Source organism: Carassius auratus, chromosome 17 (genome assembly GCF_003368295.1).
Source record: "Carassius auratus strain Wakin chromosome 17, ASM336829v1, whole genome shotgun sequence".
Lineage (NCBI taxonomy): Eukaryota > Metazoa > Chordata > Actinopteri > Cypriniformes > Cyprinidae > Carassius > Carassius auratus.
Window position 1 is genome coordinate 25,192,915 of NC_039259.1, and position 12,454 is coordinate 25,205,368.

At 33.9% G+C, this 12,454-nt stretch overlaps 1 protein-coding gene across 1 annotated transcript; it reads left to right on the forward strand.

The window, feature by feature from the left end:
• The first annotated feature begins 1,450 nt into the window (after window positions 1-1,450).
• txlnbb (taxilin beta b) lies at window positions 1,451-9,405 on the forward strand. The gene is made up of 10 exons (XM_026286620.1): window positions 1,451-1,594; window positions 3,383-3,608; window positions 3,743-3,834; window positions 4,411-4,581; window positions 4,934-5,128; window positions 6,022-6,141; window positions 6,333-6,407; window positions 6,487-6,579; window positions 7,778-7,873; window positions 8,809-9,405. The coding sequence occupies exons 2-10, from the start codon at window positions 3,401-3,403 to the stop codon at window positions 9,346-9,348; spliced, it is 1,590 nt and encodes a 529-aa protein (XP_026142405.1). The 5' UTR covers window positions 1,451-1,594; window positions 3,383-3,400; the 3' UTR covers window positions 9,349-9,405.
• The last annotated feature ends 3,049 nt before the right edge of the window (window positions 9,406-12,454 follow it).

Genomic DNA, 12,454 nt, shown 5'->3' on the forward strand with positions numbered 1-12,454 from the left:
AAATAAAATAAAACCTTCCTCCATTAATACCAGAGGTACAAAAAGACAACAAAAAGGGAAAAACAAAGGGATTAGACATGGTCCACACATACATCAGCAGAAACAAAATACAGGCCTTTGAGGCACATTAGGGGAACAGCTGACAAAACTACAACAAATGTAAGGTTTAAAATTAAATTAAAGAAATGTACATTTGTACATGTTTTCAAAACAAGCTTGTAAATACTTTTAAAATATTGCTTATGCCTTTTTTTTTTTTGGAAGTTGCATGCATTGCAAACATGCATGCATACTTAGTCATTTTTGCATGTAGCATTTTCGAGTTTGATTTAAAAAGCATAACCAGAATGAACAAACAGAATGAACAAGTATTTGTAAACTTACTAGGCTGATCCCAAGTAAACAGTTTGTCCTCCACATTTAACCAAGCATTAAAGCAAGACTTCATGGGAAATAATTCTGTCCCAGCATCGTCACATATCAAAGCTGATGAAGCTACTAGTGAAAAGATCAGCATTTATCCATGTGGCTTTCCTATGCGATCTGTGCAATTCCATGCAAACAGAAGGTCATACCATGCGATCCTGAAAACGTGCCGCTCTGCTGATAGACTTTGTTCACACTGAGATGAATGGAGGCTTGGTCAAAGTATTGGTTACTAGAAGAACTGCAGTGGACTGTATAATGAAGAACTTTCGAGGGTAAATACTGGAGTTGTAGCTTACTGTGCATGCATACTTTCAAAATAATGTGGTCTTTTTCAAATAATTTGTACATTATTTTTTTAAATATGTTGCATTTGTTTCATTATTTCATTATGATTAAGCACGTTACTGCAGAATATACATTTTTTACTTGAAATCAGCATAGACTAAAGGTAGTACCATGAATACAAATATGCTGCACAAATAATTTGTATACAATTTAAATCATATTATTATATTTTTTACATGATTAATTCATGAGATTTTTTTTTTAATTAAATGACAGTAATGGTAAATGGCAAGAAAATATACTTAGCTGTCATGAAACAAATCCCACAATAAAAAAAAAAAAAAAAATGTGCTAAATTACATATTCTTGACATTTCATGAGATTCACAATTTCACATTACAATATAATTTAATTAGTTATGATTAACTGGAACTATATAATATTGTTTATAGGCTAGATGTTTTTAAAAAACACAAAACATTTTTTAAATTAAAGAATGTTTTTGTGGCATACATGACTGGTAACAATATTGTGATCCTAAATTGTGATGCAAAAAAAAACAACAAAAAAAACAACAACAACAGCAAAAACAAAAAGTAAAATTCATGAGATTCTCAATTTCATATTATAATATTCAGATTCTAAAATGCTCTGATTTGTTTTGAAACATTTTTGCCTTTGTCATTCATGTCTACAGATTTCCCAACGATCAGACAGAATCCACGCATGATATTCTCAATCTACGGAGCATGGTTTGAGAGTCAGCGTGTTGGACGATCCCTCCTGATTATTTTAAGGTCTGTCTTCCTCCAGCAGCTGCTGTGTTTGTCCTGAGAGCTTCTGCTCCTCTCACTCACTCATTCCCTCACTGCTCCTGCTGGTAAGTGTTTCCTCTCGTCTCCTGAACTTTACCCAACATCTCATATACTGTCTTTATAGCTTTTAAAACGTGAACTGGTTTGACTGCATGTTTGTCATACGGTTAAGGTAAATATATATATCGACGTGCTCCGCATGTTTCAGTGTAACACAGCGTGTGTTTTTAGACTCAATTTCTGTGTAAAAGTCTTGTGTGTCTGTTGAATCCTTGAAGATATAAGAGCAAGAGGAATGGAAATATATTCAAATGCATGAAAGTTCAGTGTAGGTCAACTGGAAGGTAGAAAGCATTCTGAAAAATAAAACTATTTTGCATTTAAAAAAATGTATATGTATATATATATTTATACTTTTTTTATTATTATTATTAAATGTGCAGTGCAGTTTTACAAACTATCATTTGAACACTCATGAATGCTGACATGCTGGAGAATAAACAGACAAGCTGACCATATTGAGAGTCTCTTGAAATAGACTCCAGGCCATGAACAGGTGCCATGTGCTGTTCTTGTGAAAGAGGGAGTCATCAGCCCGGACAGAGCGGCTAAATTTAACCTGATGAACGGGGTAAACAGACAGTCAGAGGACAAACAACCCCAAGCAGCTCTTTACAATAATTAAGAGCAGATACACATAAAGCAGTCATCGCACTTCATGATCTGATCTGACTGTTTCACTGTTAAACATACGGGTGATTTTCAAGTGATTCTATAAGAATTTTTCTATGAAAGATTCCTTTAAAGCTCTAGTTGTGAAGTTTAAAGTATGTCTAATTTGAAATAATTTCTGAATAGTGTGATACAATCATGGAAATTCTATTTCACAATATCTTTGGGTATTTATGTTTACAATTTGTTCATTAGTTTAGAAGCAAAAATTGCTGTCCCTGTTACTACATTTCATTACAGGGAACGTTCTCAGAAAGTTCTGGCAAGGGCCTCTGTTCTGGATCAAAGTTCTGAACAAACGTTCTTCCAGGAACAGGAATAGCATGTTCAGTCAAAATGATGTGGTCTTTAATAATGTTCTTAAACTTTAGCACAAAAACTGCATTTACATCACTCATGGAATGTTTTTTTTTTCCTTAATTGTTTTAGTTGGATGTTCATCTCTATTTTTTTTAAAATGTTGTTACTTGTTTCAGAATGTTCAGATTCACATTCAAATGTAACATCCTCATAATCTTTCCGAAATGAAAAAATGGAATGTTCGTTAACATTCTCATAACTAAGAGAAACATTTGTTGCATTTAAAAAACTCAATGTTTTGAATGTCCAGACAACATTTACGATTAATATTTTCATAACATAATGGGAACATAAAAAATAAAAAAAAAAATATATATATATATGTATGAATTTCTATCATTCATTAATATAAAATATTAAAAAGATGTATTTCTTTGTATTTTATGAATCAAAGACTACTAAATAAATCTTAAATGTTTTTCTCCAAAAATAGAAATAATTACCATCACATTAAACATTATAAAAGATTGATACATTTTTCATTTTTTGTAATGTCATAAAAATGATTTTTCTAAGCTGAAAATACATAAAAGATTACTGGATTACATAGAAAACAAAATTTCAAATTTCTTGTTAATTTCAGTGTTTCTTGAATTCTTGAATTGTTTGTAAAATTTACTAGCAATTTCTGAGTAAAAATTGTTTCAAAGTGAAAAAAAGGAAAATAATAACACCAACTACTAACAGGATTTAATGGGAATCAAAACCTGTGATGAGATAGCTCTGTTGTTCAATCTTAAAGCGTCTCTATCCTTTCTCAGAAGCAGATTTCCATCAGAATGGAGAGCTGTTCCCAGTCTACAAATGGTGACACCAAGGCTGAAGTGACCCATGACCTCACCGAGGATCTGAGTCAACAGCTGGAGGACATCATCAGCACCTATCAGGTGAGCGAACAGCCAGGTGAGGCCGAGGATGTTGAGGAAGAGGCCGTTCAAGACAAAACCAAAGACCAGAAAAAGGAGAAGAAGATGCTGAAAGGCCTCGGTGAGTCACATGCAAGAAATTTAACCCCATGTTAATCTATCTGAAATGTCATTAGTGATCAATTAAACCAAATTATTTTCTTACTTAATGCTATCAAACTCTGTGACCAAACAACATTGTGTAACAAATCACAGGGAAGGAAGCCATGCAGCTCATGCAGAGCCTGAATAAACTGGGAAGCCCCGAGCAGAAACTGGAGGCTCTCATTAAAAAACACGCTGAACTGGTGAGTACAGTCATCAACAACGTTCTGCCTTTAAAACATAAAAATAAATCACTTTTTAACAAGCTACCTCATTGAAAATACTAGTTAAATGAAAAAAAGGTAAATTGACTTTGTGGAAACATTTCAAGTATATTAAGAAAAAGAAAGACTTTGCATCCTTCTATGTTAAAACTCTTTTATTTCAGTGCAGTTTTGTTTTGGATTGTCCTATAGTAAACGGTCTTACACATTTCAAATAAATCATTTCTAAATGTAAATGAATAATAAAATAAAAATTCCATTACAAAAATCATCTTAATAAATAAATAATCATTTATATAGTACATATAAAGCATAATAAATATTGAGCAGAAAAAAAAAAACTTTTATGTTTATACTTTTGTGATTTAATAACCTGTTAGGTATAATTTTAAGTATATTAAAGCAAATAAAAAAATATAAATACTTTTTTTGTTTAGGGATATCCTATATTAGTCTGTCTTGTGTTGTACATTTCCATTTTAATTAATTAATTAATTAATTATAGATAGATAGATAGATAGATAGATAGATATTTAGTGTACATGTAACCTGCAGTTGGAGGAGCACCGCTCGGACCAGAAACAGCTGAAGGTCCTGCAGAAGAAACTTCTCCAGGTGCTGAAGGAGAAGGATCAGCTTCAGAGTGAACACAGCCGAGCCGTTCTGGCCCGCAGCAAACTAGAAGGCCTGTGCAGAGAGCTGCAGAGACACAACAAGACGCTAAAGGTGACAATATCATGCACATGCTTGTGTTAAAACATCAGAGCTTGTTTGAACCATGCACCGGTATCTGCTAATGAGCACAAATCAAAACCTGCAATCAATATTAAAAAGCAAAAGTGTGTCGTTTTTTCCATTTTGAAACATTCTTAGATTTTAAACATTGTATCAATGTTGAGAACTCGTACTGAAACCACAGTTTTTCCACTCCGAAACTGCTAATAAATTCACAAATAACAAGTAATGCATTGAATTTAACATAAAAAATTTGAAGGAGAAAGACTTCATACTCTAATAATAAAAACATTTATTTTTACTAAAACTATAAAACATTGACAAATACCATATTTTGGTGCAGGAGGAAACTCTACAGCGGTGCCGTGAGGATGACCTGAAGCGGAAGGAAATCACCACGCATTTCCAGAGCACACTGACGGACATCCAGGCCCAGATCGAGGAGCACAGCAGCCGAAACAACAAACTGTGTCAAGAGAACAGCGACCTGGCTGAGAAACTCAAGGACCTCATATCTAAATATGACCAGCGAGAGGCGGTGAGGGAAAACCAGTCCACATAGTTTTTTATCCTTTTTTATTTCAGTGTTAGTTATGTTCTAACATGAAGGTCAATTTGTCCAAAATGTAGATGAGTGTGTTTCTTTATCTGAACAGATTTAGAGAAATTTTGCATTAACAATAAATCCCTCACCTATGGATCCTCTGCAGTGAATGGGTGCCGTCAGAATGAGAGTCCAAACATCTGATAAAAACATCACATTAATCCACAAGCAATCCACACCACTCCAGTTCATCAATTAGCATCTTGAGAAGCAAAAAGATGCATTTTTTTTAAGAAACATATCCAACATTATGATATTTTCAACAACTTCAAACTGTTGAATCAGGAGAGAAATATGCAAAGATCAAGGCAAGCATTGTTTACAAGTGAAAACAGTCCAAAATTATTCTAAGCACATTTGGGTAGATTTTGATGTGAGAGAGAAAAACAGGGGATTCATTTTTCACTGGAGGAAGCATTATCATGGATTATGGACTATTTTTGCAAGAAGCATTAGTTAAAATATTAAATGTCTAGATGATTCATCTTAATAATGTATTTGTTTCTTACAAACACGCAGCTTTTCATCTCACAAGATTTTAATTGATGGACTGGAGTGGTGTGGATTATTTTTATGTTTTAAATCCGTGGTTTGGACTCTCATTCTGACGGCACCCATTCACTGCAGAGGATCCATTGGTGAGCAAGTGATGGAATGCTACAAATCTCCAAACCTGTTCAGTTGAAGAAACACGCTCATCTACAGGATGAGTAAAAAATCATTTATCAAATTAATATTTTTGTGTAAAATAGTCCTTTAAATATAATGTGGATAGCAATAAACACATTTAATAAAAACTGAGAGGTTGTGTTTTGGCCTCCATGCAGAATCTTGAAAAAGTGTTCAAGCACAGAGACCTGCAGCAGAAATTACTGGAGACAAAACTCACACAGGCCAACATGATGCTCAAAGAAGCTGAAGAGAAACACAAGCTGCAAAAGGAACATGTGAGTAAAACGTCCCATGATTTCATATAATAAAACATATTCTTATTGCACAAATTATATTTCTGCTAGTTTGAGTCCAGTGAAGTATAAATACATTGCTGCCATTGTTCAATGTAGGTAACTCCTGAAATAAGTTTACTCTTGTTTTCTGGGATTTTTTTTTTTACTTCCGATCTATAATTGTTCTCCAGTTACTGAAGCAGACTGCAGAGGCCAAATTACAGGTTAAACTTCTGAAAGAACAAGAGACTGACATGAAGGCTCAGGTACATTTATAATGAATGATACACATCACTATTGTTCTCTCAAATTTGTTCTGAAATTAACAAATTTCTATTCTGTCAGCTTGCAGTATATTCTGAGAAGTTTGATGAATTCCAAGGAACGGTGTCTAAGAGCCATAATGTGTACGCCAGCTTCAAACAGGACATGGACAAGGTGTATATCTCTGAAATGATAAAATCTTTTTTATATATATACATTCCTCACATACCCAATCCCTCCAAACTAATTATGTATATATTATTGAAACTTCAGCACATACCTTTCAGAAATGTGGATAGGTCCAACATAGAAAACATTTCAAACGTGTCGAAACTCGTTTAAGAGTCTTATATTAAATGCATCAATCTTTAGTGTGTCTCTCAGACCCTGGACAGAACATTAGGGTTCATTTCTAGCATGTTTAATCAGGCTTATTATTGGTGACTAAGACTTACACTAATAAAAACATTTTTGTTATTTAAAAAAAAAAAAAAAAAAAAGATTTTTTTTTTTTTACAGAAAATCTTAAACTACAGAAAAATTAGAAATGTTGCATTGGCAACCAAAACTAAAACTAAGACTAAAACAAGTTTTAGCTGAAGCAGCAAAATAACTAACTAGAAATGAATAAATCTAAAACTGCAACTAAAACTTAAATAAAAATATATTAAACCTAAATAGTAATATATAAAAATAAAATAAAACCCTTTCTCCAATAAAATAAATGCTGAGTTCTGTTAATTAAAAGAAATAAACTGAAATAAATCTGAAATAAATTAGTTGAAAATCTTAAAACTAGACACAAATTAGAAATGTTGCCTACGTTTAAGCTGAAGCACTAAAAGTACTAACTCCAAATGAATAGACTTAAACTAAACTATAACTGAAATAAAAAAACTGAATTAAACCTAAACAGTAATATCTAAAATAATAATAATAATAATAATAATATGATAAAAGCACACAACAATCTTCCTAAAACTATAGCCTAAAAAATAGAAAACTGAATTAAACCTAAACAGTAATATCTAAAATAATAATAATATGACAAAAGCACACAACAATCTTCCTAAAACTATAGCCTAAAAAATAGAAAACTGAACATTTAATTTAAATTAAAGCAAGTTCAAAATATGAATAAAAATATAATGTGAAATATGAAAATATGATAGGCCTACTACATAAGAAGATGAACTGACTTTAACTGAAACTGAGTGTTTACTGTTGTTCTTTTGTATTATTACATACAAATTTTCCTATTTAATACTGTAAAGCTGCTTTGACACACTGTCCTTTTAAAAGTGCTATATAAGTAAAGGTAAAAAGCAGCTTGCTGTCTGTCTGATTTGATCTCTCTTGATTTGTCTTACAGATGGCAAAGAAGATGAAGAAGTTGGAGAAGGAGGCAGTGGCCTGGAAATCCCGTTTTGATGGCTGCAATAAAGCTCTCATTGATATGGTTGGAGATGTAAGTTGCTCAGGTTATATATCAATCATACTTCAATATGGTTGAAATCAGTTAAACATAGTAGGTTCTCCAAAGAACCTTATAGTAATTAGTTCTTAGTTATAACAAACCTTTTTAACCTTTTGATTCACTGTAAAGAAACTTTTGTGCAATGGTTCCATGCATGTTAAAAGATCTTCACTGAACCATAGATGCCAACAAAGTTGTAAACATGTAAACATTTTTAAAGTTAACCCCCATTATGCCATTTTTATGAATCCTAATATTGTTTTGGGAGTCTCCTACAATGGGATTACATGCATGCAAGGTCACATAACCCTTTTGTTTTCTCAAAATATGCATTTAATATCAACTCATTCTCCAGCGTTTCTCAAACGATTAATTCGAAGCAGTTCAAAGATCCAGTTTCTCTAAAGTCCTCTAATGCTCTGATTGGCCGAGGCTGTTGTGGTTGGTCTACCGCGTACAACGTGTTCCTGAAACAATATGCCTTTTTCAATAATTCTGTATTTGAAATGCTCTATAGAAAATATAAACATCTATTATTTATCAAACTTACAGGTTGTGATTCAGTGGAGCAGCTGGTCCAAATAAACAAGATATTGATCCATTGCCCAACAGCAAGCGTTCTGTAGATCCCACGTTGAGCTCGCAGAGATTAGACAAGCAGTCATCAGTAGAATGACGTAACAATAGGCTCGCATTATGCAAATGTGTTACCCAAAGTGGGATTCGAATTACTAACGACTCATTTCCCCTGTTCAGAGTTGATTTTTTATTTTTGGGAGACAATAACTTTATCGTGCACTTTTTAGTTTTACAACTTTGCAGATCGTTTACTTTCACATACAGCTACATTACACACTGCATGAAAGGCAATATTGGAAATGGCATAAAAGAGGCACTTTAAGGATTTATCAACTATCTGTACGCAGAAAGCGCTGAAGGAGAAGGAGTTTGAACTCATCACCCTGAAGACCCAGAAACTGGAGAATCTGTGTAGAGCGCTTCAGGACGAGAGGAAAACCCTGTATGAGAAGCTCCACGGGTCCCAACAGCCTGGAGTCGAAAACTCGGCTGCTAGCGAGCCAATGACTACTGAGGAAACTACAGAGGAAGTGGCAGTTCCTAAAGAGGAAGTGACAGGCCCAACAGAAGCGGTCACTGAAGATGCAAACACCCCCATTGAACCAACCTGTAAGTCTCCCGCAGATGTGACGCCACTGGCCAAAGAGCTTGCCAACCTGAAGGCAGAGAAAGCTCGGCTACAGGAACTCTCGACAGCATTCACCATCCATCGCCATCTGCCGCCAGAGGCCTACGAGGACTCGAACATCTGCGTTGAGAGCGCAGACGACGCTCAGGGTGAGCAACAGGTCGACATGGAGTCCAACTTCACAGAGGAGACGGTCACAGACACACTGTCCGAAGAACAACAAGATCTCAGAGACAAAGACATGCAGTCGGTCGATTAGACAGACTAATCTCAATGTCAGTTTGTCCCATTAACAAATAAACTTTATACAACTACATCCATGTGTATCGCGCTTGTTTGAACTTTGAAAGCATGCACTCATGTAGTATTATGTATAAATGGTTATTTATGTTGCATACATTGGAGAAACTTCATTGCAACTGTTGGAAATAATAGATACGTAATCATTTAAATGCTTTTTATATTTGATATAGTATTAACTCCTCAAGCTAAAAAGCCTACAGCCAGTTATTTCCAATTGTTGAAACAATTGAAATTGTTTTTCGAGTTGGGAGATGAGAACCTGTGGATGAACATTGGTGAGTAATCAGTAGTCGAATTGTAAAAACATTTCTGTGGGGGTGGTGTGGTCAATATCTTTGGTTATTTTTGGTTATCTTGAAGTAAATTTTACTCAATTCAAATTTTCCTTATTAAATTAACAATTTAAACTTTTTTTCCCTTCCTGGTGCCTGAAGTTGAGTAATTTTGGTCAATGTAGATGATTGATATTTTGTTGAATGTGTTTTTGTGCTGGCGCCTTGGCTAGTTTAGGTGAGTCATGGATAGTAAAATAAAATTGCCAGTTTAATAAATGATTTATTGAATTATTCAAATCAAATGATTCTTTCAAAATGGCTGATTCCGTTAGAAACATCTGAATGGACCATTGGCTCACTCGATTAATTCAAAAACAGATTCATTTCAAGCAATGAAACACTGTATTGCACTGCACTATTGTATAAAATGAATAGCAGTGTCTCAGTCCCTCACAGTCACACATACAGCACAATAACATTATACAGGGAAATGTCTTTAAATTCTAATCAAGGAAAAATCTTAAAAAACTTGAGCCAACTTGTGTGCAGTTTGTTAGAGTAACAATACAGTGTTACTAGCAAGTTCTGATTGGGCAATCACCATTTTTATGTTTGTGAATTATTATAAGTAGAAGATTTTAACATTTTATTTGCATGATAAGTTTGACATAATACACAACATCAATAATCAAATGGGGATGGTAAGGGGGGATGGTGGTTTTACTAACGTCATAATTTTTTATATCCCCGGTTTAGCCCCATTTCTTTATGAAGTAACTCTGACGTCATCAATATGATTAATTTTCTTAGCACCCCCATCCCCCCCCCCCCCCCCACACACACACACACTAGCACTGGTAGAAAAAAAGATTCTTGCCTGAATGGGAGATACCATCCCCCTCAATTCGACCCCTGAGTATAATTAGAAACCCAAGTGAAGTACATATCATGTTACAAAAACCAATAACAAAGTATTAGGGCCAAAGCAGATGTATAAACATCATCCCAAAATTGTAAATCATAGATCATACATACGGTTGCTTTGATTTTGAATAAAACTTTTAATTGGTCAAATCATTTTAGAGGTCTTAACCTGTTAACCTGCACTGCGATGCCGTGTTTACACTTATTTCAATATTTACGAATACAAAAAACTGAAAATAAGATTACTTCAAAATTAATCTTAATTTCACTGTTTTCATAGCCTATCTAAAGAATGTTGTAGCTGCTACAATGTAAAAAATCACTTCAGGATTTGACAGTTATGGAAGGAATTCATTATTCATTTGTAATTATTGTGGGCGTTGGTCTGTATAGTGAAACTACAAACAAGTAGATTACTGTATAAATGGCTGCCAACTGATCCGGGTGTGTGTTCACAGTGTGTGTGTGTGTGTTCACTGCTGTGTACACTTTGGATGGGTTAAATGCAGAGCACGAATTCTTAGTATGGGTCACCATACTTGGCTCTATGTCATGTCACTTACTTATTAATTGATTTTTTGGGAGAGGCAAATTTGGTTTAAAAAGTGGTCGAGAAGGCAAAAAATATATTGGCAATTTTTAGCTATATGCATTTTTTTACAGTCTCTAACACTGTTTTAAAGTTACACAGATTATTCAGTTTCTCAGTTTATCAATTCTTATTTTATCACAGACTGTTTAATTTACTTTTCTTGTTTAGTTCAAATCGATTCAATTCAGAGTTTGAAAGCAAAGTTATTTTTAGCTTCCTCATAATAAAAATATGAATCTACATTATAAACTGTAAAACACAAATACACTGGGTGACGAAACATTTAAAGCATTAGTTCACCCAAAAATGAAAATTATGTCATTAATGACCTACCCTCATGTCGTTCCAAACCCGTAAGACCTCCGTTCATCTTCTGAACACAGTTTAAGATATTTTAGATTTAGTCCGAGAGCTTTCTGTCCCTCCATTGAAAATGTATGTACGGTATACTGTCAGTGTCCAGGAAGGTAATAAAAACATAGTCAAAGTAGTTCATGTGACATCAGAGGGTCAGCCAGAATTTGTTGAAGCATAGAAAATACATTTTGGTCTAAAAAAAAAAAAAAACTTTATTCAGCATTGTCTTCTCTTCTGGGTCTGTTGTGAAAGAGTTCACGACTCTGCATTAATGCTGATGACGTCCGATGCTGCTGAAGTGTTATCTCTGTTATTGGACGCGCCAGAAAATACGATAGCAGCGTCATAAGTCAGCAGCGTCAATGCAGCATCGTGAATGCGCTCACAACAGACCTGGAAGAAAAAACAGTTTTTTAACTGATTGAATGTTTGAATGATTGAATGTTTAAAAAATATGTTAACTCTTCCTTCAAATTAAAAAAAAATTGACCACAAAAAAAAAAATCCCCACCTAAAGGGGAAATTTCCCCCCATTTTCCAAAATTCAGGCCCTGGCTGCCCTTACAGAAAATAAATTTATTCAAGTGTGATATTAGTATACTTCTTTAAACTACAAATACGAAAGTATGCGTTTAGCTTTTATGTACTTCTCAGAAATGGGATTTATGTACTCCTCAGAAATATACTTAAAATAACAACAGTAAACTTACAAAAATTCTAAATATATTTGAGCTATACTCCTAGAATCCGTGTTTCCATTATTATACGGCAGAGGGCGCTAGTACACATCTTTTGCACAGAATTTCCAAAAAAAAAAAAAAAAAAACACAAGTGAAGAAGAAAAAAGAAACACCAGATACTAACACATGTAATCTAACATGCTCATCTGACATGAAACAGCATCAAAACTGTAA